The sequence below is a fragment of the Brachionichthys hirsutus genome, chromosome 7, assembly GCF_040956055.1.
Source record: "Brachionichthys hirsutus isolate HB-005 chromosome 7, CSIRO-AGI_Bhir_v1, whole genome shotgun sequence".
Lineage (NCBI taxonomy): Eukaryota > Metazoa > Chordata > Actinopteri > Lophiiformes > Brachionichthyidae > Brachionichthys > Brachionichthys hirsutus.
Genome location: NC_090903.1, coordinates 4,267,779 through 4,294,147, shown reverse-complemented (window position 1 = coordinate 4,294,147; position 26,369 = coordinate 4,267,779). Strand labels below are relative to the sequence as shown.

The following is a 26,369-nucleotide window of genomic DNA, read 5'->3' as shown; positions in this document are numbered from 1 at the left end:
AATCGTATTCATGAATAATTACGTGCGTTTTGTAGACGTGGGTAGATAATAGAGGAGGTCTAACCAAGCCGTGGAGATGCAAAGACCGACTGCGTTATAATTTACACTGCAGGTAATATGAAGGCTCGGGCGTTGGTTAGACGGGAGCGTCCTCAGCCTCTCTGTAACTGGATACACTGCTCATGGTAGAGATCAAAGTAAATCACAATCAGAATACTTTATTAATCCCAGAGGGAAATTCTATCAGCAGCAGCGCTCCACCCAACAGGACACAGCAATACGGAATTGACAGTATGCACGTAGAGCATTAATAGAAATAGTAATGTAAATATGAAGAAATCTAAAAATAAAAGCAATAGATAAATAAATCTGACCTTCTTCCTGAATTGGCCACTCCCACAAACAGAACACAATCTACTCGACGAAAAAAGGTGTGATTATTAATAACTCAAGGTGAGCCTGGTAATGATTACGTTAGGTTTATTGGCTCTAACTAGGTAACCCGTGTGTATGTGTAGTGTGTACTTATATATGTTTATATACATTTATGTATATACACACACATATACAGTATATGTATATACACATTGATACACATATACACATGTGGACAAAATCGTTGGGACGCCTCTGTTAATGAAAGAAAAACCCACAATGGTCACTGAAATAACTAAAATATAAAAAGTAATAATGAAACCTGGGATAGGCGCTCGGCTTTAAGCTTTTGAATTGTGGCTCAAGAGAATCAAGTTGAAATTGAAATCTCTAGACTGTAAAGGTATTCTGGAGAGAAATGTTCTGCCTGGTGTCAGAAAGCTTGTTGTCCTACAGGATAATGACCCAAAACACACAGCTGAAGACACCCAACGGGTAAAATCAAAACATTGGACTCTTCTGAAGTGGCCTTTTACGAGCCCTGACCTAAATCCTATTGGACATTTGTAGAGGGAGCTGAAACGCCGCGTCTGGAGAAGGCGCCCTTCATACCCGAGACAACTGGAGCAGTTTGCTCACGAGGCGTGGCCCCAAAATACCTGCAGACAGGTGCAGAGGTCTCAGTGACCGTTGCATAAATCATTTGATTGCAGTGATTACTCCAAAAGGCCGTGCAACAAAATGTTAAGATCAGGGCCTGTTTCAGTCAATGTTTTTTAATGAATATATAGATTTAGTTTTTTATTATTATTACTTTTATTAAGTTTTTCACCATAATATGTGTGGGATTATATATATATATATATACAGGTTGAGTAGATTGGAGGAGCAGCAGCAGCCACCTGGGTGCTGCAATGAGGAGGTGGCTGACACAACACGGCTGAGAGAGGGAGCAGGAGGAGGAGGAGGAGGAGGAGGAGGAGGAGGAGGAGTCAGGAGGCAAACACCATGCTGTAGCGGCGTTTTTGGGGTGGAGCACTTCTAAGCGCCTATACCTCTCTCTCTCTCTCTCTCTCTCTCTCTGGCTCTCTCTCTTCCTGCTCCTCAGTCTTGACTGGAAAGAGGAGCTAGCCACTGCTGTGTTTCTGGTGATCAATACCCAGTACGTCTGGTGCAGATGTGCCTGGACTCCAATGGTCATGGTCAAGGAAAAAGGTATTTATTTATGTGTGATGAGTGTTTGCTTTTATGACGGATGGGATTGGCTTTGCTCGTCATGCCTTTGACTGTCTGCAGTGTCTCTGGTAGGTTTAGTGTTTCATCATAAGACAGTGATCTGATCTGGATTTCTTTTTACGCGTGTCGCTTGTAAAAGAAGCCCGACTAATGACCCAGCTTGAATGTGCATCTTCAGCATAGCAGCATATTGTCTGTAGTGAAAGGCGGCTGCGCCCGTCTCACGGCCGATGGTGGGTTTGAGCCTGCTCTATTTGACAGTCAGTGTTTGTGTGAATGGATGTGGAGACACCTGCCTGCTGTAAAGGTGCATGACACCAGGTGGGTGATGATGCACATCCAGATAGCGGGTTCAAGCGGTCCAGCGTTCTGTTCATGCTGATGGAAAAGGTAACATGCAGAGAGAAGTGTAGGGAGCCACACTGCGCAGAGCTATGGTCCTGCTCTCCCTCGCTCTCTTTCTCGCTCGCTGTCTGCAGCCGTTGCCATGGCGACCATCTAAAAGGTACGCTCCATTGTTGTCAGCTGTGGCCTCATTCATGTTGTCCTGCTCAAAGGAAATAGACGATATTGTTTCCACCAGTAAGGGGTCGCCCAGTTGCGTGCGCTGGGATGAGCTGGGTGAAGTCAGGAGGCCGCGTTCCCGAGACGTTAACATTCCTGGCCATTCACACGGGCACCCGGCCGTGAGGTTTACCACTCTTTGGCAGTATGACTCATACGAAGAGGCTACGTTCTCACGTTTGTTTGTAACAAAGACTAGAAATGTCAAGAATTCTCTGCCTTTTGAGGCTTTAGTAAAGAGGATGGCAAATAGTGAGAATTTGCTTTTCATAGACTGGCTCTGTAAATATGATAGGGATCGTAAAAGGAAACTATCGCGTCATATTTTCCCATATTGGCTTCAACCGGACAGGAAATGAAAATGAAAAGTATTGATTCATAATGATTTAGGAGTTCTGTTCCTGCCGGCGCTGACCAGCAGCTTGTGTTCTATGTGTGGGCATAAAAGTATTTATATCTTTTGTCTGGAAGTATTTCTGTAATTGAAAGAACATATTCTTTGACGATATGTGTGTAGGTTTGTTTGTGTGTCTGAGAGCACACTGGTGGTTGGAGGCGGCGTCCGGCTGTGGATGAATTCTCTTGATGTGGATTCGAATGGCCACAAAGAAAAGGCCTTGGCCATCGAGTGCCCACGCTGGCAGAACATGCGTAACCTACGGCTGCCGCGTTTTCCATCTCCCACAATCCTTTTGGAAGTTTTGTGTTTACTTAACCCTCCGCTTTGCCTTGCCGACTCCTGTCTGGCTCCAAATTTGGAGGCCTTGACTTTTTCCATTCCTCTGTTAGCAGAAAGCTATGGGACTGTCTTTGACCTCAGATTCCCAGAGACCTCATCAGAAACCGGGAGGCACAGCTGAGCAAAGACTGAATTACACTTTATACACAGAATGATGAATCATAATGATGGGATTGCAGTGTTTGCATTTTGTCTACTTGCAGGTGGACGCCCTATTTTCCAAGACAGTTGGTAATTTATTGTTGCCATCTGTTAGCAAGGCAGTCTCATCTTTTCTTTTCTTTTTACGCCGTGATCTACACATGCTTCTGAGATGTGTATGCATTTCTCCAACTAGCCGGTTAATAAAGCTCCCTGTGTTAACTTTCATCAGAAAGCCTGCTGATTCTGTGTAGATGAGGCACTCAGACACACTCGTCCCACCAACCTCCAGAGTCCAGAATGGAACTCTTTCTATTGAGGCGGAGGCCTGGAGTCCTGTGCCTTGTCTTTGAAGCTCACTTACCACCCTAAAGACCAGCTAAAGCCTTTTCACAGACACGACTGTAACACACGCACACACACACACACACACACACACACACACTCATAGGCACACACTGTATGTACAGCTGGAGTGAAGGACCAGAACATACAGAGGAGCTAAACGTGGTTGTCCAGTCGTCCGTATCGGTGGTGTGAAATCTACAGACTTAAAAAACAAGAGCGAAGTGAGATTCACACGATACACATTCTGCAGCCACGCATGGCACCAGTCGGCAAACGCCCCCCCCCAACCTGGGGTCAATCAGTTTGATTATCGCTGGGAAATAAGACAGGAATGTGGGGTTCCCAAGACTTTTGTATGCGCCGCTTCTACCATCACAACAACTTCAGCAGTTCATGAAGCCCCCCCCCGCATTGTCTCCTTTGAGATAAGGGCTTGGACTGGAGGCCTGTGTTTATCAGTATTATTGTGTGCCTACCCAACAACAAGCGTGCAGCACTGTATCGTTCAGCCATTCAGAACAGATCATTGTTATAAGCCTGGGTCCCCGGGGATGAGTTATTCAAGGTCGGGGGGCCTGGTGGAAGCTGATAGCCCCCCCCCCCCCCACAATTTGTGCCCATGTTTGAAGTGCTTTGTCTGGGACGATGGCAGCGGGGCGGGACTTCATATATATTCATGAAGGGGAATGTTAAGAGCTTCTTATTATGTCTGAGTGATGAAGTGCTCCTCACACCTTCCCCCAAGCACACGCACACACACACACACACACACACACACACACCTCCAGTCACACATTAGCATGTCATGGTCGCCATGTTTTATGCTGTTTGTTCGTCATGGGTCAAACCTCCATGGAATATTTCATCCCAAACTGGTTGATCAGAATGCATTGATCTGAATGCGTTGATCTGAATGCGTTGGTCTGAATGCGTTGATCTGAATGCGTTGCGGACTGAGATGCGTCTGCGTGTCCGTTGCCCGTGAAGCAGACACATCTGCATTAAAAGAATTGCTGTGGACTTCACAGGAGTGCAGACAACTGCTTTCGCCTGCTGCCTTTCCATACAGGAAACCCTTCTGTGAGCAACTGAATATTTCATTAGATCCTTTCATTTCTCTTCTATTGTTTAATCGAAGTCATCCAATCATTGAAAGTAAGACATGTAAGGCACCAAACTCTGCAGCTTCCATAGCGAGTCCCACTCTCTCTGCCAATGGCCTGACTTTAGTCTTATTTACCAGCATGTTATGGTGAAAATCTATCCTCAGGGGATTTGAGATGGGCCTCTTCACTTCCCTCCCCCTGTATCATCTGCAGCCTTTATTATTGCCAACGCAGCTATGCTTAACCGGGTGGGGGGTGGTTGGGTTGTAAGGGCGGAGAGAGCAGCCCCCTGTCCCTTGTGCCTGGCTTTGGGATGCTCTGCTGGTTATTGTTCCCTCAGCACCATGGTTGTATATGTGTGTGTGTGTGTGTGTGTGTGTGTGCAGGCTCATCTCAGTCGCTTTATCCCCCGGTGATGAGGCAGGACAGATCACTCTGTCAGCACAGCCAACACGTCCAGCGCAGAACGAGGAATGTGAGCAGGACTCAGAAAGACTGTACGACTGTGTGTTTGACAGTATATTGCTCTGTATATATGTATATACAAATACATGCTTACCTATTTATTGCAATACGTGGCATACATTCTAAGAGCGCACAAGAGCCCCTGAAGACTCACTAATGGATTTATTTTCAATCTGCATTTTGGAAGTAAAATGACTTTGTGCTTTGTGTATTTCAGCCAGTGTACACATGATGAAGCAGAGACTCTAAGCAGAAAATATCTTACCGTGCATGAATATTAATGTTTCCAAGATAAGTGTTTAACATCAGCCCCTTTTTATGCCAAGAACAGGGATGCAACAAAGACCCTCTTCTACACCCTTTTGTTGTTTATACTTAAACGGTGGCATAACAGTGATTTAAATAATGAGTCGGTGTTCCATAAGGAAAAGAGGCATAATGTATAACCCAGCATCATCAGCATAGAACAATACTGTTAATGATGAAATGATCATTCTGGTTTTGTGGCTGATCTTAGCTTCTTTGGAGGGTTAGGGGCTTCCAGACCTCGTACTGTCTCGCCAGAACACATCTTTCAGCCGTGCCCTTTTTCCCTTAAACGGTTTGTGGAGACCAAAGAAGAGCTAAAACAGGGATCAATGCAGAACTTCCATAGCCCAGACTGATGGACACAAGTCCTAAAGCAATGCTGTGCAACGTAAATTAGATGTTTTTCTGCTTTTCAACAATGAAAAGTTTCCAGTTACAACTTGAAAGCCAGTAATCCCATTACTGCTACTGCTCCAATAGTGTGATGGACGGTTCAGTGTACAGACTGGCCTGGGTCGTGTTAGCGTAGTTCAGGTGCTTCTACACTGCGGCTAAACTTATTTAAGTACTAAAACAATTTTTGTTAATCGAAAACAATGGAACTTTGTTTTAAATCTCTCAAGGAAATACCGGCTATTACTGATCCGTCCAGGACTCTCTTATCAGTAACAGAGACCGGCTGATTGAATCTGGGGATGTGGTCATCCTGGCAGAAGGAGCAAGATGGCAGGTTGACAACAGACTTTCAACTCATTTGAAAAGAATGCATAAAAATGAAAGGTAAAACTACTTTACAACTCAAACTGTTTCAATCGATTTAAATCAGATTTACAATTTAATCTGCCATACTTACCATAGTAGTGATTATACACAATTTGATCATACTAGGTAAGTTCTGGTTTTACCACCAAATACATATGAATCTGACGATCTGACCACTTATTATTATTAAGGTCTGACCATGTCAGACCTTAAAAGTGATGCCTGTCATCTTATTGGTTGCCTGATTTAGAGTATAAAGGCCCACTTGTAGAGAGCAGTTACGCAGATGGTCTGCGTTTTTGCACGGGGGTGTGATGTCAAGCACCGAGCTGCTGAGACATCATCACAGTAGTGTGGTTCATCCAGAACTGACTCATTGTCCTGCTGAGTGTAAATCAGATCACGGACACAAGGAGACATATCTGCAGACCCACATATGACCATCTGCTTACCCTGTATCTATCGACGTTCCTTTGAAAAGCTGTATACCATACTAACGCGCAATCTAGAATACTCTGAGTGTGTATAGCACGGTCCTGGTCAGTAGATTGTTATCTGAACTCTCAGAGTTTTTAATCAAGTTTAGTCCTCCAAAGAGATAAAGGAATTGTTGTTGGATGGTTTTAGTTTTCATGTGAACTTCTGTCAGGTAAACCTCAGTGCAGTTTTACTGACACCCTTCTAGTTCTGAATTACGGCATTGCAATGGAACACTTTACACAACTAGAGAAGCCCTCGGAGAGCACAGACCTCCGCCGAGCAGCTCAGTCCCCCCATATTGGGATTTACACCAAAAATAATGGCCTACATTTATTTTATCTATATTTTAAACCATGAAAACAAACCTTTAACAATTTGATTCACATTGATGTCATTACTAGTTTAGAAGTTATTCACAAACGCAGACTTTCAGTAATGGCGGATTCTTCTGTAATGGTAGCTCTATCTTAGATGGTGTCAGATATGTTTCTAGCTTTGTCCTCGCTTTAATGGATTTCAAGGACTGCCTTTTTTCCATCTGTGTAACATCAGCTGTACGAAAATCAGGCACAAATCCCATTCAGGCAACGCATTTGTTGCACGCAAGCTGCATCGTTGCGACTCTCTGTTAGCAGACTGATCCAATAAGCCATTAAAGACGCCCAAGAGGATTCAGAATGCTGCTGCAAATTTAAACCCCAGTTCACTTTCTCACAAGTCATTAATGGTCAGACCCTGCCATGTATTAATTACTTCCAACCACTTACCCAACTCACTCTGCTCCCATGAGGCCAGGTTTCTTGAGGTCGAATGAATGTTTGATTTCATTTGGAAAGTGTCGTGAGGTAACCTTTATGGCGATTTGGCCAACTGGACTACTTCTTCTAATCTTTATGACAACTTCACTCAGTTGCTGTTCAAACAAATTATAAGTAAACTGATGCTCTGCGAAAGCTGTCCATTAAAAGCTGGCATGGACGTTTTGGAAGTTGCTTTAAGGATGAAAAAGTAACTGTTGAACTAAGTTCTCTCGGTGATTCCATTTCACTGCAATTAAGCCGCCTCTCTCTCAGCGACTGCAACTGTGGAAGTGGGATTTCAAGGTAGGCCAAGTCATCAATAATCCACAGCGAGGTCTTTCGTTGGAGACATCGATTGGCCGTGATGCTATTTCTGTGCCTGTGGTGGGCATTTTATTTTAGCCTTGCAGACTAGTGATTCATCGCAGAGCAAAAAGAGCAAAGACCTTTTCATGCGTACTCTTAGTGTGTGTGTGCGTGGCGAGTTAATGCTCCTGAATGAGGAATAATCCACTGTTTTCAGAATGGCTGATAAATGCTGCAGCATTTCCGTCCTGCATGGTGGCGGTACCGTACTGGACTCATGTCTGTCTGTGTCAGCCAGGATAAAGAGCATATGATAGCGTATAGAGATAGAGCCAGTTAATGATGGTTTATCTGTCTCGTAGAATTATGATTATGTGACATTAAGAAAATGATGTCTGAATATTTACTCAGATTAAGATCTATTCATGCGTGTCCAACCAATTTAAAATTGTCACAGAAATATCTTATATTGTGTACAGATAAGGGAATGATGCCCATGTTTTATTTATTTATTACATTAAACTTTATGCTAATAGACTGAAAAAATATTGCTAATGCATTTAAAAACACCTTCACCATGTTAACATTGTCATAGTGCGTATATATATTAGCATGTTAGCATTCGCTTTCACCTCAAAGCACATCGCCTGACTACGGACGTATAAAGCGCATTCATTTAACACCACCTTTACTGTTATCGTGACCTTTACGTGACCTTTAACATTAGCATCCCTTTACCTTTATCTGTACTTACAGCGCCATGTGACATTTAGTTATTCTGTCTCTGTTTCCTTTGAGAATGAAACTTAATAGTGAAATGGATTTAATCAATATCCTTTTAGCGGGCCATATCACCTGCCCCTTCCACCCTCGACTGATCAAGACAGACTATATTTAGGTCATTGCTCATTATCTGGGCCCTTAACCCAAAGTTGTCCTGCCCCACTAAATGCTGTTCTTTTTTTAACCTGACAGGCTCTCAGCAGTCGGTCTTTATCTCTGGTGTTTGAGTGATGCTGCAGATTTAGATCCTTGTGCAGCGCATGTCCTCAGATGCAATGTAACCCCCCCCTCCCCCCCTCCCAGTGTTATTAAATGCCATCTACCACATCCAGCAGCTCGAGTGACTCATCAGCATTGCAGTTGAATCCTAAGGGTAAAATCTCTTCCCTCTCTTGCAGTGGCTCATGCGCAGGACACACGCCATCACTCCAAAGAGAAGCCCTTGATTCAGTGCTACAAGTGTGGAGAGCCATGCAAGGGAGAGGTGCTGCGAGTACAGAACAAACACTTCCACCTCAAGTGCTTCACCTGCAAAGGTACGCTAACACAAATCCTGCAGGGAATTCAGCTGGTTGTATTTAAGGTGATGTGATGACAGCAGTAACGTGTACAGGAGGAGTGACTTTGGAGTGACAAGGATTTCTCCCTCACAGTGTCTTTGTCTATATAGTATCGCTCTATAATACTGTTAGAGACTTTATCCCTAACGTTAGGGATAAAGTCTCTAACAAATACACACTGAAATCTTTTCTTCGTTTTTTCTAAAAGTTCTTTGTTCACAAAAATCCTTATGCACAGACATACACACACATTAAACAGGTAATTTGGTTAAGAGAACAGATCGCCGCTGTCATTCCATGACTCATACACACGTTACAGGTCAGGAGTTCAGCCTGTGACGACACAGACCAGGGTTGGTTTTCTCCACGAGCTAACAGTCACCAACAGTGAAATGTGCAGTCAGAGCAACAGGGGAGTTTAGGTTAGAGGTTGGAGTGCACCAGGGATCAGCTCTGAGGCTCTTTTTGTTTGCTATGGTGATGGATAGACTAACAAATGAGGCGAAACAGGAAGTCCCTTGGAATATGATGTTTGCAGATGACATTGTGATCTGCAGGTAGAGGAGAATTTAGAGAAGTGGAGGTCTGCTCTAGAAAAGAGAGGAATGATTGTGAGCAGGAGTAAAACAGAGTACATGTGTGTAAATGAGAAGATCCCAGGGGGAAGAGTGAGGTTACAAGGGATAGAGGTAAAGAAGGTCGAGGACTTCAGGAACCTCGGATCAACAGTGGAGAGTGATGGAGAGAATGGGGACAGGAAGTGAAGAATCGTGTGCAAGCAGGCTGGAACGGGTGGTTTAATGACAAATTAATTAATATCAGAAGCCCATTTGAGCAGGTGAACCTTGAGTAGGGATTTAAATGTGTAAAATAAAGTTCTAGTATGAGTATAGAGGAGTCATATTGCATGTCTGACTGCACTGTAGGTAAAAAGATAACATTGCAGTTGAGAATTATTTTTTATCCCAATCAGACGGAGTTGGATAGGAGTAGTTCAAGTCCCTGAGGACTACAAAGTCCTTTTCATCGTCCGTTAATGAGGGGGACACATGGTAGCATGACTCATGTTCACGTCTCATACATGCGTCCTACAATTAAAGGAGCATCTAGCACTGTTAGTCCTGGAATTCCTTCTGCTCTCCGATTCATTCGTCAGCTTTCTGTTGCTACCCTCAGCGATCTCAGTCTCGCCTCCTGAACCTGTCCCGTTTAATCCCTTGCAGCTAATCCATGACTGTTGGGCCGTTATAGAGTTATCTTACTTCACCAAAGGCCCATAATAACACAAGCAAACTCCTCGATTAGTACCTAATTGTGACCTTTACAAAGTGGATATACATATGCCGTTTATAGAGCTGATGGTGCTAAAATTGTATATGCGTGTGTGCGTACACACGTGTGTGTGTGTGTTCATGCGCACAAGATGACAATTGTCAGAATACACACTGTCTTAGTCTTTGGTCTAAATTTATGTGTGCTGCCGTCAGTCTTTAATCTGTATGAGGATAAAACCCAGTCCTGCCAGGTTGACTGAGATTACTGACACTCAAAGATTATTAACAAATATTATTCTTTGGAATAAAAAAAAAATCACAAACAGCAGCTTTATTTTGTTTGTTTATATCATTCTGCGAAACACACAAAAACTGGAGCATTTCAGTTTCACCAAATCCACTTTCGGTTCCATTCCATTTTGTGAAGTGGCACGCATCTGCCGAAAAGCCGAGGCAGGTGGACGCCACAGTCAAAGGCCATCAAATCTCCACTGCTGCTTCTCTCCCGACTCAACCCTGAGCCCTAATACAATTAAAACTGATCCCCCCCCCCCCTCACCCGCTCCCATTCAACCCCAGGATTTAGTGTGATTTTGTTGCATAAGAATGATTGCAGTCATAACAAACATCAAAACATCGCCCCACAAAGCTTTCCAAAAGTCTATTACAATCCCAGACGGTCTGGAGTACATGGGTCACATGATCGTTGTGTGGTTGAAATACTGTACATCGGAATGAACGTACTCGTGATCAGAGTTTAGACAACATAATCTATACGTGTAAGGTGATTAGACGTGATCGGGTTGATTCATTGCCAAAGAAATTTATGTATTTGACAATCATCTTGCTTGTCCTGTAGGTCTAGTAGAGCTGTGACATGGTTGTTGTTGTTGTTGTTGTTGTTTTAGAAATGTTGCCAAATTTTCCAATAATCATCATTTTAGCTTGTTAGTCTGCTTGACATCTCCAACCATATCTTCCACATCATAATCGAAGACGGCCCACAGAAAGGACTGAGATTCATTCTCATGTACTGGAAATACTCCATTTGGTTTAGGCAAGAGGCGATGGTTGGGTGGAAGAAGAGCAGGACTCCTCTGTAATCATTCTAATCAATACTGCATAGATGCAAAATCAATGAAAGAGTCTGCAGCCAAGAAGAAAAGCATGGGCGCTGTCACCAACGTTGTCAACAACGACCTACGCTATTCATATGAGGGTTCAGTGCAATGTCAGACAGGCCATGTGCTATGGAACTCAATCAGGTAAAGTCATTTCATGTTTGCGTAGATGACAAGGTTACATTTGAATGGAAGGAAACGGAACCATGTAGCATGAAGAAGTTATCTTTAGAAGCAGATCAAGGCCATTTCCTGGATTGAACAATCAACAATCAACCCACTGACAGTAAAGAAGAAAGAAACGAACCCGGAGCACTAATTATTCCACAGCCCTCAATGCTCTTCGTAAAGGAGAAGGTTTCCCTGTGACTGTGAACATGCTGAAGGGTTTTACTTCATGCTCTGTTGTACTGGAAGGAGCTGTTAAAGTCAAACTTTCACTGATCTGCAGTCAGCATCCATTTCACACAGTCAGCGCGCCTCTCAGAGGGGCAGTTCTCTACATGGCCACCGGTGGGGCAGTTCACTGGTTGGATGCTGTTTTGTGTTCTATGAAGAGCACTAAAGTTGCCGATGTGTGCGTCCCACAGTTTGTGGCTGCGACCTCGCCCAGGGGGGCTTCTTCATGAAGAATGGCGAGTATCTGTGCACGCTTGACTACCAGCGCATGCACGGCACCCGCTGCAATGGCTGCGGGGACTTTGTGGAGGGAGAGGTGGTCACCGCCCTGGGCAAGACCTACCACCCCGCATGCTTCGTCTGCACCATCTGCAAGTAAGACATGCTGACCCCGCTTCATATCTGATCATGCCAGAGACCTAAAGAGTAAAAATTACATTTATGTTCGGATACTTACATTCTATGTGTTGCCAACAATGTTGATAGTGAGATACATTTGTTCAGTGGTGTGCTTCATCTGGTTGCCTGTTACAACAATGTCAGGCACTGTAGATATGGGATGCAGCCATTCAAAAAGGAACTTTAAAAATTTAATGGGACACAAGGCACGGAAGCATCTCGGTCTTCCTGACTGCTTTTGCGTTTGAAGTTGTAGTGTACATTTTGCTAAGACAAAGGGTTTCAGGTTACCCTTTCTGCTGGATGCCACTAATCGGACACACTGGCCATTTCCTTAAGCGGAACTTGATCTAAATCAGGCATGGGCAAACCATATACGGCCCGTTGGGCTATTTAATCTGGCCCGCCAATCTTGTCCAAATTGTATCATTAAATTACATTTTATTAGAGTTTTTCTTCTTTTTTTTGCCGGCATATGTCTATCATTCTATCTGTTAGCAGCATAAATAAAAAAAAGTTACAGACAGATCTTGATAAAGTTTTCAGGCAATGTTGGGAATGTTACCAGGAACAGATGATTACATTTTGGTGATGATCCAGAAAAGATCCTGGATTCTGGATCACTTTGATGTTTTTTGCTAACATTGCAGTAAATGGAGCTGTAAAATGTGTTCCTCAATATCTCGGTTGATTATTGACTGATGTTTATGGAACTTGATACAATCATGTAGGGTGGGGATCTCTATCTCAGCACCGACTTTCATCCGGATCGGATCCGGATTGCGGATATTATCGAGATTAAAAAACAAATCAAATCAACTTTCACAACAAAACAATTTTGTGTGAATCCAATTGCTAAAGGTTTGTTTTCATGGTTAAGGAATAAATATAGATATATATACAGTATAGGGAGGCTGAGGTGCTTGGCGGAGGTCCGTGCTCTCCCAGTGATTCTCTAGTTTTTCATCACATTTATTATGTTGTCTGTCACATCTGTATCATCTGAATAAATGGCTTCCTGAGGCACACGTGTTGATGGTCCTGTCATCTGAAGTCCCATCAACCAGCCTGGAAGCCAAAGCCAATAAACACTCACCGGTAGTCTTGCCGTCGGGGTGCAGCTCATTCCTCGTTGACTGACTGCTGATGTCATTGTGCTTCTAGACGACCGTTCCCCGCTGGGGACAGGGTGACCTTTAACGGCAAGGACTGCCTGTGTCAGTGCTGTGTCGAGCCCGTGTCTTCGGGACCGAAGGACGTCCTTGGCTCCAGCAGTAAGTAGCACCATTTCTATAAACACACGACCCACAACTTTTAATGCATGCAATCAAATGAGATCTAAAGTTATACAGGTGCAAGCAAAATTATTCAAGCCCCATTGTTTATGACGTTCCACTAGTGGAATAAGCTATTTATGAGCTTTTTCAAGAAACCAAATCGAGACAGCAACAGTTTAAATAGTTCAGTACAACAGCTATTACAGCTATTCCCCTACGTTTAGCACTAAATTTAGTATTGATACTACACAACTGACAGCTGCAATCTCTGAATGCTTCAACACTGATTGACCCTACCAGGGATTTCGTATGGGATTCAAACCAAGCCGCTCTAGAAGGATCCTGGACCTCTTCTGGAACAAATCCTTGGCAGACTCTGCATGGGAATATTGTCAAAGCTAAGCTAAACCAAGTGAAACTAAATCTAATATAAGATAAAAGAAGCTGAGATAAGATACGCTCAGTGATTACTGGTTGTAGCTTCACAGTGAATGGACAGATTAAAAATAAAAATAGGTGTCAGTCTTCTCTAATCCTCAGCGAAGGTTTATATTCCTCAGTCTGTCGAGGGTTAAACTACTAGTTTTAGTTCTTAGTTCTCGTCAGCTGTTCCACACAAAGGCAAAGTGTAGTAGAAAGTAATCACAGACGTCTTCTGTCGTTCAGGCCATTCCTCCGTGTCTCTGTCCTCCCGTCTGTGAATGCAGCGGTGTGAATGCAGCGGTGTTCCTTTATGAATAAGAGCAGCACAGGCTTTGCTAAATAATACATCACCCTACATTTCCTTTGCTCTGAAAAGGGTACGTGCAGCCCCTAAACCCCTCCCCTCGTTACGTGTTTCATTCTCCCTCTTTCCCTTTCCTCTCATCCTCATTCTTTCTTCCTCCTTCTCTCCCCCCCATCAGTGTCTCTGTTCACATTTGAAGAGCTTTTAGACAAGGACACCTCTGAATAAGGCATGCGGATTCTCGTCACGTCGTCCTCTCCCCTGTGGTCGCTGGCGGACTCTGTGCAGCTTTCGTCCTCTATTCATTAAAGAAGGGATGAAAGGATGATTTTTCTTTCGCAGACAACTTCTGACACTTTTAGAGCCTCGGGATCCTACGTGAATGTAGATGGAGCTTTTAGAGCCCTGGTGAACGCGATGTCGATGATAGTAGGAGGCGGCTGTCAGAACATTGTTGGGTACCCTCGATCATCATCTAGTGCCTTGGGTCATTACTAAAACATCATTGGATGCAATTATTTGTTTGTTATTATTTGTATAGTTAGTATTGTCTTGTCTTTTCTTAAATGTTTTTTTAAATGATGATATTTGCTTTTCACAGATTGTGCAGGATGTGGCAGAGACATCAAGAACGGACAGGCTCTCCTGGCGTTGGACAGGCAGTGGCATCTGGGTTGCTTCAAGTGTAAGGCCTGCAGCAAAGTGCTCACTGGGGAGTATATCAGCAAGTAAGCAACTCATCTATAATTACAGGCTTCTCCTTTCCTCCACAAGATTCACACACAATGTATTCAGAAACGTGATGCTGGGATGCGGGCATCAGAACCGGGAATCCTTTTTGTTGTTGTAAGGAACATATTTTATATATAGCCTCCTCAAAGCTGTAATTAGTGTTTTTGCCTTAAAATGTTTGACTGTTTTTCTTCTTCTTTCCATTAAAATGTCAATTCTAAGATCATCTTCTTTTGTAGCTTGTATCAAAAGCACTGTCAGCTTCTCTGGCCTCAACAGGAGAATGTAGACGTCTCATACAGATGGATTTGTTGCATTCTGTTTTGGGGGATGTTAGGTGTGTGTGTGTGGGGGGGGGGGGGGGGGGATTCGTCATCTTCTTGGTATCTGTTGTTCAGATTTGTCCTCCTCTTACAGGGATGGCGCCCCCTACTGTGAAAAAGACTACCAGATCCATTTTGGAGTCCAGTGTGAAGCGTGTCACCAGTTCATCACAGGGAAAGTGCTAGAGGTGACACACACACACACACACACACACACACACACACACACTCACACACACGCATGTAGTTTGATAATCTCCCGTATAATCCCTTCTCAGAGGCGAGCAGACTCTACATGTCTGTGGTTCTAAGACTTTTAGACCTTTCAATCCAAAATTCTATAAATATTACATAAAATAGTTATGTTGACTTTACATGGATGAGGTAATCGTTATTCATGCTGCGTGTCAGGCAGCCATTACGAAACACTTGCTTTGTAAACACAACACCTCTATCCTTGGGGCTCTCTGTCCTCCAGCCTTATGGATCTGGAGCTGAAGCCATCTTTTTACATGTCTACAGGCCCTTTGTGTGTGTGTGTGTGTGTGTGTGTGTGGGTGTGCACTCAAGGTGCGTATTTGAGTATTTATCACCCTATTCAAAGCGACACAGTCTATAACGTTGCTCACCATGTACAGAGTGCCACATCAGTGGAGATGGAAATTCAGGTGCCCTGGCAGTCGGATTGATTTTTCGGATTGGCGCTGATCACAAAAAGCAAATCCGATATTTGAAGGCAGCTCGACTGTGTCAAACGGGCAATTTCATGGTGGGTCATGTATGAACAAAAGGATCTCACCTCTTCTCTAAGTTATTTTTAAAAGGAAAACTTGCATAAAATCATCCCCGACTCTCACACAATGTTGAGAAAGACTTCATATGGGGAACGCGGTAACTAAGAGTACCACGATTTCATCAGCAGCTCCTCTCGAAATGAGGAAGAGCATCGACTTAGCACACAGGATCTGATGAAACCGTCCCTTGCACTCAGAGTTTTTGGTGTTAGAGGACAGACATGCAGCGGGGTAGAGGTACGGCACTGGGTTCGCGTCCTTTAAGTTGCAGCTTTACTTGCAGGGCTGCAGGCTTCCTTTATTCATCCTCCTCCTGTGACGTCCGCTCGGTTTTGTGCGCGCTGTGTTTTCCAGGCAGGAGATAAGCATTACCACCCCAGCTGTGCGAGATGCAGCAGGTGCAATCAGATGTTCACCGAAGGAGAGGAGATGTACCTGCAAGGTGAGCAAACCTGCAATGAAAACTCCGCCCCCGTTTAAACGTCGAGCTGAAACTGAGGAGTTGTCAAACACGGAGATGAAAGATTAGCGGTACCCTTTTGACTCACAATCTCACATCACGAGTCCCTGAGATGGAATTTTACATTTATGTATCAATTTTTTAATCTCATTTAAATCAGTGCTGAATTTTTCATAATTACATTTATTTTATAACAAACTTGTTTTTCTCCTGTAATATTAATGCCATAAAAATGTTTTAAGATTTTAAGATCAGCTTTTTTATTTGTCATTATGTTTTCACACATTTTTACCCTAGTACAACACACACATCATGCATATATATATATATATGCATAGGGGCCCCAGAGCATAGGGTGATGATTGGGGCACCCGGAGTAATTGGGGGGGGGGGGGCTTACTCAGGGTCACCTCAGCAGTCCTCTGATGGTAAAACTGGCCCCTCTCCAGCCACCAGCTCACCAGTTGTGCGTTTTTTGAGCAGCGTGGGCTATTGCTGTGAAACGTTGTATTGTGAAGAATTTCCATATTTGTGCCATATATTAATAATCAAGTTAATTAATAATGAATGATCCTGTATTGATATTACATGAACAGGAAATTGAGCACATTTTCTCTTCTTCTTTTTTTATACAGTTTTTGAAGAACAACAATTTATATTTACATAAATCAGATGTCAAATATGCTGTTCTCCTCCATCTTTCTACTTTTGCCGACTGACATGTTTTTCATGTTTGTTCTCCGTGAATTTCTAGTCCTCGTTAAAGCAAAGTCCTTCATTGATGTTTTGCACGACTTCTGCAGAAGTTATGAAGTGTTAACAACATTTTCATGAAGTGTAATCATCGGTGCGTTGTACCGATTGTACTGCAGGACCAGACTTATTGAACTCTCCTTCTCTTGATATTCAGATGTTTCTAAAATTTGAGTTTTCCTTGGAACAATGACTCTGAAGCTTTTCTCTCCTAAAGTATGCAGTCATTACTCGTAAATGTCACAGTTATCTTCAGAGGACTGATAGTGGAACGTTCCTTCTGTCATACATGCTAGCAAACAAAGATATTTCCTGATTCTTCTGATTGTGCTTCTTCTCGGCCTCCTCAGGATCGACAGTCTGGCATCCTGGCTGCAAAAACGCCACCGGAACAGAGGACAGGCACAGGGAGCGGGTAGGAGCTCCGGCATCGCTGACTCCGTTGGCCGTGACTTTGTCCTCACTGAAAGTGTCTCTCTGTTCACGCCTAAAAAAATGATAAAAAATGCGGAATATTTAACCAAGCTCAGGCTATTCCTGTTTCCTGGAGGTGTTAAACCTTGACCTGCACTTTAAGTATTTGCCTCCTGAGGCAATGCTGTGTGTGTGTGTGCGCCTTTGCATGTGTGTTTATTGTTTTTATGTATATCCACATGTTGACATGCTCACTTTGGTGTGTGTCTGAAATGTGAGTCGGGCTGGAGACGCACAAACCCCTGTGTGACGTCCTGTGAATCCCCTTTCCCTTCCTCCACAGCTATTGCCTCCGTCCCTATTTTTCCTCCAAAAAACAGAAAGGCAGGTACTGTATTCGCTATTGCCGATGACATGGCATCGACCTATGTTCCGCCACATGCATAGGACACGATGCACTCTATGCTGCCATCTGCTGGGGGGCAGCCTGCCGTGCCCGCTCATTCGCGTCATACGGAGGCCATTCTGTCCCTGTCTTCTAAAACCTTAAGAATAACACTCATCAAAAGTGCATGATGTTAAACGAACAAATTCACAGATGACTAATTTATCTTTTCTAGATCTGCATTCACCCGTTAGGTGAAAACCTCCTTTTAATTACGCCGCATTCAGACCCACAGCTGCCAGCCAAACTGTTCGTTTCCTATAAACAAGCATGAGGCTCTCAAGAGCATAAAGTCGCAGCACGAAAGCGCTCGTTCACTTTGCTCAGTTGCAAATGAATGGCCTAATCATGTTGGCATGTCATAAAACGTCATGTCATTTCAGTAACATGTAAATACAGGGCTTGCAATTCCTTTTCATCGTTCATACAGTACAGAAGCCGACTGTTAGGTGTGGAGTGTTTTGGGTGACGTGCAGGAGGCAGGAGGCAGGAGGCAGGAGGCAGGAGGCAGGAGGCAGGAGGCTGGAGGCTGGAGGCAGGAGGCTGGAGGCAGGAGGCAGGAGGCAGGAGGCTGACTGACCAACAGCTTTTTCCGTGTTTCTCCTTACAGCCTACAAGGTCATCGTCTGAGAGTATTTGTTCCAGACCCGGTTCAAGCATTCCTGGCTCACCAGGTCACACAATCTATGTAAGATGTTTTCATGGAGTTATATGTTAACTGGATTATTGTAATGCATGCTGCTGATGTAACCGGTAATAGAACCCCTGTGTGAGTGTGCATGTTTGTCTTGATTTGTTTCCCTAGGCAAAGGTAGACAATGAGATCCTTGATTACAGAGATCTCGCCGCCATTCCAAAAGTGAAAGCCATTTATGACATCGAGCGCCCTGATCTTATTACGTACGAACCTTTGTACACCACTTCCCTCGATGAGAGAGACGAGAGACGAGAGAGTGTTGGAGAGGTAAACGCAAAGACCACCATTTTTATCCTTCTACAGTACTGTGCATTAACTCTTTCAGTGCCAGCCATTTTCAGCTCAGCTATATGCTGAGTGCCAGATTTTCCAATTCCCACAGAATATTCTTTACCATGACAAAGCAAACACAGAGCATATCAAACGAAAAGATCAAAGTCTCTTCTCTCATCAGTAAAAAGAGTGTGTTCCTACCATTTTCGGTTCTGGAGTTATTGGCCGTTGAAGAGAGGCAGATTTCAATGTCAGGGTTGGCAGTGAATGTTTGGGTTATAAAAAATGCTTTAGACATTATTGGCACTGAAAGAGTTAAGAGAAGAAACAGACGATATATAGGACATATGTAAAAAAAATACAAAAAAAAACATTTGCCTTAGTTTTTCTCTAGTGGAAAGAATGCAAATAAAGCCTAATAATACATGTTGCTGATTGCATGAGATTTTCCACGTTAAAGCGAACGTTTGGTGATTGCTGAATGAACCTGTGTCCCTCACAGCTCCACACCGCCAGGCGAGAGCGTTCTCCATTGCCTGATGACAAGGTAAGACATGATGATGACAAATGATCCTGAATGGCAAAAGGAGAGAACAGAGGCTCTGTCACACAGCTTGTAAAAAGATGTCTGGGTACGGGGGGGGGGGGGGGTCTATTTAAAGCCTGTTAATGCTGTGATAATCTGTTATTTATATCTGACTGTCTGGGAACCTTTCCCTCCGTGGAGCAATCAAAGATGATCAAAATAAACTGTCTGACAAACAGAGTTATAATTAAGAATTGTTTCTTTCTAGTCCTTAAGAAACATGTCGCCAACCCCCCCCAGTGAGGTGAGCATCATTATCATCATCCGCTCTATGCAGTGTATTTCCTAGCGGTTAACGTGAGAACATGTGTGTGTGTGTGTGTGTGTGTCAGGGCTCTTATGACAGGAGGGAGCGTATCCTCCAAAGGTCCACAAGTCAGGGCTCCATAGGATCACCAGTTTATAATCGCCATGGTTACACCCCCACCTTGTTGCGATCACCGCAGCATTTTCACAGGCCGGGTGAGTCAAGAGAAACCGGTGCGTTTGTTCCTATATGGCTGCGATTGTCATTCATGATTCATGATATGTTCAGCGGTCTGTAAAAATGACTGGCGTGGTGAGTTCAGGGACCCTCCGCTCTGGCATTCTCAAGTCTGGAACTTCACCAGAAATTATTTCTGGTTTGACGTGAACGGCAGTCCGAGCTCTTGCCAGGCAGCGACCTCAAAAGTCAATTTCTGCCTTTAACAAAATCCTCCCGAGTTTGCTATTTTTTTTTCCCTTCCAAAAAACTTTCGATTTCTTGCTGTTTCTTACGATTACATCTTACACTTGATTTCTGTGTACCTTCCTTTTCTTTTGACCCTCATCTTCTATCCCCTCCCCATGCGCTTGGGCTCCTGTACCCTGCCTCGTACCCTTCCTTCCTGCAGAGGCTCTGACAGGCATGCAGAAGCTCTGCTCCTCCTTGTGCAGTAACAGTGCGGGCTCCAGAAATAGTGACTCTCGCCCCACCTCCCCTTTCAGACACCACTTCCTCCCCCATAGCCAAGGTAAGGGGCCCCAATCTACCTCCGGTCTGCTGTCCCCCAAGGCGTTGCCACCTGGGGTGTCATCTCCATCAGTGTCCCTTCCACAAGCATCTCATCAGACATCTTTGACGGACTCGTGCAGTAAAGCTCTGATTCATCCCCGTGTCGCTGCTGAAAGAGCTGAAGGCTCTTGGTGTTTGCGTTTTGCAGCTTTGCATGCACTTTACTCGTAATCCGGCATCCATCATCCAACCTGACAGCTCGGATGATGGATGCCTTTTTGGTATTATCTGAATGCTGGGATGAAATTTTATAATGTGATTTAATTTTAACATGCTGGGAGGTATTTACCTCCTTAAGGACAAGCTCTGATTGGACCCTGAACTTATTTCGACATAGCAAACATGATATAACGCTCATAATGCATTCTGTACAGCATTTCATCTCACCGCTCTAAACTCTGCTACCTTGATCTACCAAAACCAACCAGAACGTCCTCCATTCACGCAACATGCCTTTGAGACTGGTCCCGTTGGTCCCTGTGTGTCGCACCGTACCGCCTGTGGTGCCCTTTAGTGTCCCTGCTTATGTTCTGTTCTTGGTTCTTCCCCCCCCCCCCCGGAGGCACCGATCCGCCGAGCGGCCGGAGTTCTCCCCTCCCGCTTAGGCCCGACAGCCGACCGGTCACCCCACCTCTCTGTCAGACCCCTAAACATTTCCACCTCCCAGGTAGGAGCTGGAGCGCACCCTGTCACTGCTCATCCCCACCGTCTGTCTGTCGGTCTGTCTGTCTGTCTGTCTTCCATCTTTTTTTCTTTTCTCGACCACATCGAATCAGAAATAGTCTTTTACTGGAAAGAGGGTAGAAGCCCCTTTGCATTTGCTCAGTGTTGAGATGTGGACTGAATACATTTGTGTTTCATGGACACTGTTTACTCCACGAATAACTTTTCTGTCTGTATTTGACTGTTTTCAGATCAGGGGAGCAACATCTACAGGAAGCCGCCCATCTACAAGCTGCACGGTACATTTCCTCTCACAGTAGAGCCTGTTTCACTGCAAGAAGCTCAGAGAGTACTCGTAATGCTTTTCATTTTCATTGTGTTTCATTGCGTTACTGATTTCCTCACCGATAATACTTGAATTAATCAGCGTCGTCATCTGGCCATGTACTGCAGTCCCCCCGTCCCCCCCCAGTGTCAGCGTATGACGTCTGTCTCCAACCCTCGCCTGTCAGTCCTGTAGCCTGTTTTACACTTTTTCCATCTTGTCACACTTGTAATTTTACAGTCTGTCTTCTCTTAAAGTAAAACTATGTAAGTACTGGTGTCCAACACTCGGGCGTTAAAGGCAGCCTGACTGAGACATAGAAGGATGATGCACCAGTCGTTAGCTAGCCAGGATACGGGTACCTCATGTTTGGGTTTAAAGTCAGGGTCTGACTCTCGCTGGCATCGTTCGCTAACATTAGCCACTCGTTCCAAATCAAGTCAGACACTGCGGCAGCAAGCGAATGAATGAATGCCACCACGGTAACACGAGCCGCCCCATTCTGCCTCTGATTGGCTCGCTGTGATGATTTTCTTCAGATTATGTTTTTGCTGTGTTAAAAGGTTGTGAAACGTCTTTCTGTACGTAGTTGTGGTCGGTTAAGTGTTATAACATTGTCAAATCTACATTTGGCTGGTCCCCCTTTAGACGTTTGTCACAAAAACATGACGAACAAAAAAACAAGGGCGTCCCGTCACAGTTGGATGCAAATCCCAAACTGAGCAAATGAGCGTTAATTAGCCGAATGTAAAATTGTCCTGCTGTATCTATCCAATATTCAGTGACGTGAAAAAGAAAGAAGAAAGAAAATGTTTGGTCTTTTCTTTCCATATATTTAAAAAAGGATTAGATAATATTGATGAAGGATAATTATCTGTGGTTGAGACTATGACCAGACACTCATGGATCAGTTCCCATGGTTACCAACCTAGATACAGCTGCTGTAGCGCGCCAAAGCGAGGCTGCTGATGACATCATCAGATCTGCCACCTTCCCCGCTGCCCATGCTCCCTCTGTGGACGACAGCTCGCGGCGTGAGGGTGACCGTTGGCCCCGCTCTCTCGCCGTATTAGGTACAGTAGGCTCCTGATGGGCATGCTCGCACTACTACCTCCAGCAGTGCAATGAACGCCTAACTGTCCTCAGTTCTCCCTCCTCGCTGGCCCCCAGAGCTCAACTGCATCCCTGCTTAACTCCGAGTGCACGCTGTCAAGGCGCCACACCTTTAAGTTTTGCTTGCACAAAGCAGAGGCGTTCTTTGGCTTCTGTTGCTGCCATATTATTTCATGCTTGAGGTGGCACCAGTTTCACCATTTCCCGTCCATCTCCCGCCCACGACGGGCGCACTAGCGCCTTACCAGTCGTGCCACGACTGACCCGGACAGAGAAAACTGAGACTGACTTCTAACGGACTTCTTGTCCGTGTTTACGCTGCGCGCCGCTCTTTGTATTTGACGTTCCACTTAAATCTCGACATGAACGATGGAGTCATGTCAGCGCGGCCAAATATTCCAACGAGTCCCTCTGTTTTTTCTGTCTCGTCAAATCTGTCTCACATTTGTGTCCCGCCGTCCTCCCGTTGTTCATTCACTGTGTATGTTTTCCTCGCCGCTCTGCAGCCAAGAGAAGCAGCCGCGTCTAGTTCAGAAGTAAAACATTTAGTCTGTGCACATGAAGCATGGTTCCCTTGCAGATTTGTGTGTTGGATCTTCATTTGAGTGTTTTTGTATGATTTAATGAAACATATTTTTTTTGGGGGGGGGGCTGTGTGTGGCAACTGTAGGGCCAGAGGGGAGGAGACGATCCAGAGAAGAGGAGGAGGAAGAAGCCTTGAAAAGGAAGCAGCTCCACGAGGAGCATCTCAGTAGGGTCAGTGAGCAGCTCCCAGTGCGTACACAAACACACGCTATAGTTATCACCTTCATCAAGCGAGCGCTTCCTCACAACCCCTCCAAGCTTTGTATCCTTGTGTTTGTAGATTCAGTCTGGATTGGGAAAGCTCATTCTGAAGGAGGAGATGGAAAAGGAGCAGATCAGGGAGCGTCATGCACGGAGCCTCTCTGCTCAGCGCTATGACTCCAAACAGACCGACTGCGACACAGGTGAGGAGCGACGGCTGTCAGTGACGTAATATAATGCTCTGAAATAAAATTCAGAATCGATGTTAAATTGGACGCGCCTCGGCCAGTTTCTTGGTTTTGACCAAGACTTGACGTTTCAGATCCAACATCGCCCACGAAAACGAACTCTCTCCCCGGCTATGGGAGGAACGGGCTGCATCGGGTGAGAACTCATTCATAGCGTCAGTCAGAAAATGCTTTTTAAAAGATCATAGCCTTGCAGCAATGCTATAAATACTACTTGTGTTCTTTCTGATCCTAAAAAAAAGCAACACATTCTCCATTCATTAACTCCTGACTGTTTCCCCACAGCCCCAATCCACAGACTTCACCCAGTATAACAGCTACGGTGACGTGTGTGGGGGAGGCAGAGGTGAGAGCTGCGCCCAAAACGCCAATTTCACCACAGCGAGTCGGCATCAGTATTCAAAAATGGCTTGCTACGTGTTTGTAAAAAGAATCTGTGCATTTTGAAGTGTTTGCATAATGGTTGACACGACGTGTCGTCAGGGACAACAGCGTCATAGATAATAGCCTTGTAGGGAGATTTGACAGCCAACCCATTAACTGTGAGTCTCATTTTCTGTCCCATGTTGTCCTGCAGAGTTTCAGGTATGTCTCTCATCTGCTTTTTTCTCATGGCATGCTTCCTCCACCTCCCATCTGATATTTGCTTGCTCTTGGGTCGCAAGAGACACATTGCCCGGAATGCACACTGCACACTCCTGCTACCAGCTTACATCCCTGTCAAATTAATGTCTGCTGCGGGACATGTAGTGCAGCGATTTCAAATGCCCGAACATGCAAAAGTGCTGCAAGTGCAATGTCTAGTCATCGCCTCACGTCTTGTTTTGTGTGTGTGATTTACCAATGTTATGACTCAAGCTATATGTCACATTTAAATGTAGTAGAAAAACGACAGAAATATTTGCAGAACATGTAAATAAATGTCCATTCTAGGCGTCAGTGATACTCACCAGTACCCAAGCTACTTGATCCATCCAGTAGAGCTGTGCCCACTGTCATTGGTGGCCATGTTCATTGCCATCATTGCCGTGCAGTCCTCTTCCACCCTATTACATTTGTGTATGCTCTATTCTTTAGCACATTAAGGATGGCCGTGCAGCACTTGCAAGGATGGACAGGGGAGTATCTATGCCTAATATGTTGGAACCAAAAGCAAGTATCTTCTTCTTTTTGCACTGATGACAACATTGCAATCCACATAAGAAAACCGAGTCACTCGTTTAAGTGCATCTTAACATTTAGCATTTAGCAATTAATGACAAATTGACACCGAAGCGGTCCAAAAGACGAGGACGACACGAAACAATCAGCGTGGTGTATTTATCCTCGTGTGGCGGGGACATTGGTGGAAGAAATAAGGAGCTAAAAGAGTTCTTATTTTTTGGAGGTGGTTAGCATGTTGCTTCAGGAGCGTCACTCACGCGCTTAGCATGCTGGCTTCTCCATGCTCATCTGCACTTAGCGCGGACTAAAAGTGGCTGGATACTGTATGCGGCATTAAAGTGGAGGTCATCCGATGCCCAGACTGTCATCCAAACACAACTCATATCACTATATATACGGCAGAGTATATAAGACATTGTGCGTTACCGTGGTGATATGAGTTGGTCAAAGGTCACAAAGAAACGCTAGTTGCTTATTATTGAGCATTTCGCCTAAATTAACCACTTTCATTTTCCATTTTTCTTTTTTTGTACAGATGTGATTAGATATTTAGAATGAATAGCAGCACCCCAGCTTCCCAGGACTCAATCTCATGCAGATTAACATGCCCTTAGTTTGCATTGAATTACTGTAAAAGTACAGTACATAACTCCGTTTTTCATAGTTTTGCCCGTAACTAAGCTATTGCACGTTTCCACACACACACACACACACACAAAAAAAAACTTACACACACCATAGCACCCTTCATTTCCATGACAACCTACTGTACAGATGAGCTCACACAGTTGGCCTTCTGGCACATACCTTTTCTCCCACTCAGTGTTTCCTCTGTCATAATTACTAAAATAGCCCAGTATTTATTGTATTCATTATTTATATTTTTTTCTGGTGAAACATTTGCTTCGATGTTTCGAAGCCTGGCTGGTGGGTTTGACATTTTTGCTAATGAGTGTCTCCTCCCGAAGGTGTATCCCTATGAAATGCTCATGATAACCAGTAGAGGGAGAGCTAAACTGCCCCGGGATGTGGACAGAACCAGACTGGAGGTACCCCCTTTCCACCTGACTGTCCGCCATTGATACTGGATTTCTCTTCTTTGTGTAAATAACACATTACACAAATACAAAGAATGTGCAGTATCCATTGCTTCTAACTTTGTAGTGACCTTTATTATGGTGCTATATTGCTGCTAACCAGAACCCCCCCCACCCCCACCCCCACCCTCACCATCCCCTCCTTTGTTTTCTCCACCTTTGTTCTCAATTCTAGCGCCACTTAGCACCTGAAATGTTCTTTGACATCTTTGGAATGGCGATCCAGGAGTTTGACAGGCTTCCCCTGTGGAAACGTAACGACATGAAAAAGAAGGCCAAGCTCTTCTAG

The 26,369-nt window shown here is 44.5% G+C and overlaps 1 protein-coding gene across 1 annotated transcript; it reads left to right on the top strand.

The window, feature by feature from the left end:
• The first annotated feature begins 1,568 nt into the window (after positions 1–1,568).
• LOC137896087 (actin-binding LIM protein 1-like) lies at positions 1,569–26,369 on the top strand. The gene is made up of 23 exons (XM_068741615.1): positions 1,569–1,590; positions 8,813–8,950; positions 11,960–12,143; positions 13,332–13,441; positions 14,773–14,899; positions 15,321–15,414; positions 16,375–16,462; positions 17,584–17,648; positions 18,703–18,780; positions 18,898–19,056; positions 19,565–19,609; positions 19,857–19,892; positions 19,981–20,110; positions 21,599–21,646; positions 22,611–22,745; positions 23,456–23,541; positions 23,651–23,774; positions 23,894–23,955; positions 24,105–24,165; positions 24,397–24,404; positions 24,897–24,971; positions 25,952–26,032; positions 26,256–26,369. The coding sequence occupies exons 1-23, from the start codon at positions 1,569–1,571 to the stop codon at positions 26,367–26,369; spliced, it is 2,070 nt and encodes a 689-aa protein (XP_068597716.1).

Excerpts from the sequence above, each read along its gene's own strand:
- LOC137896087 (XM_068741615.1), top strand. The coding sequence starts at position 1,569 with ATGGTCATGGTCAAGGAAAAAG. Across the intron at positions 15,415-16,374 it reads TCACAGGGAAAGTGCTAGAG|GCAGGAGATAAGCATTACCA; the intron begins GTGACACACACA and ends TGTGTTTTCCAG. Across the intron at positions 16,463-17,583 it reads AGAGGAGATGTACCTGCAAG|GATCGACAGTCTGGCATCCT; the intron begins GTGAGCAAACCT and ends CGGCCTCCTCAG.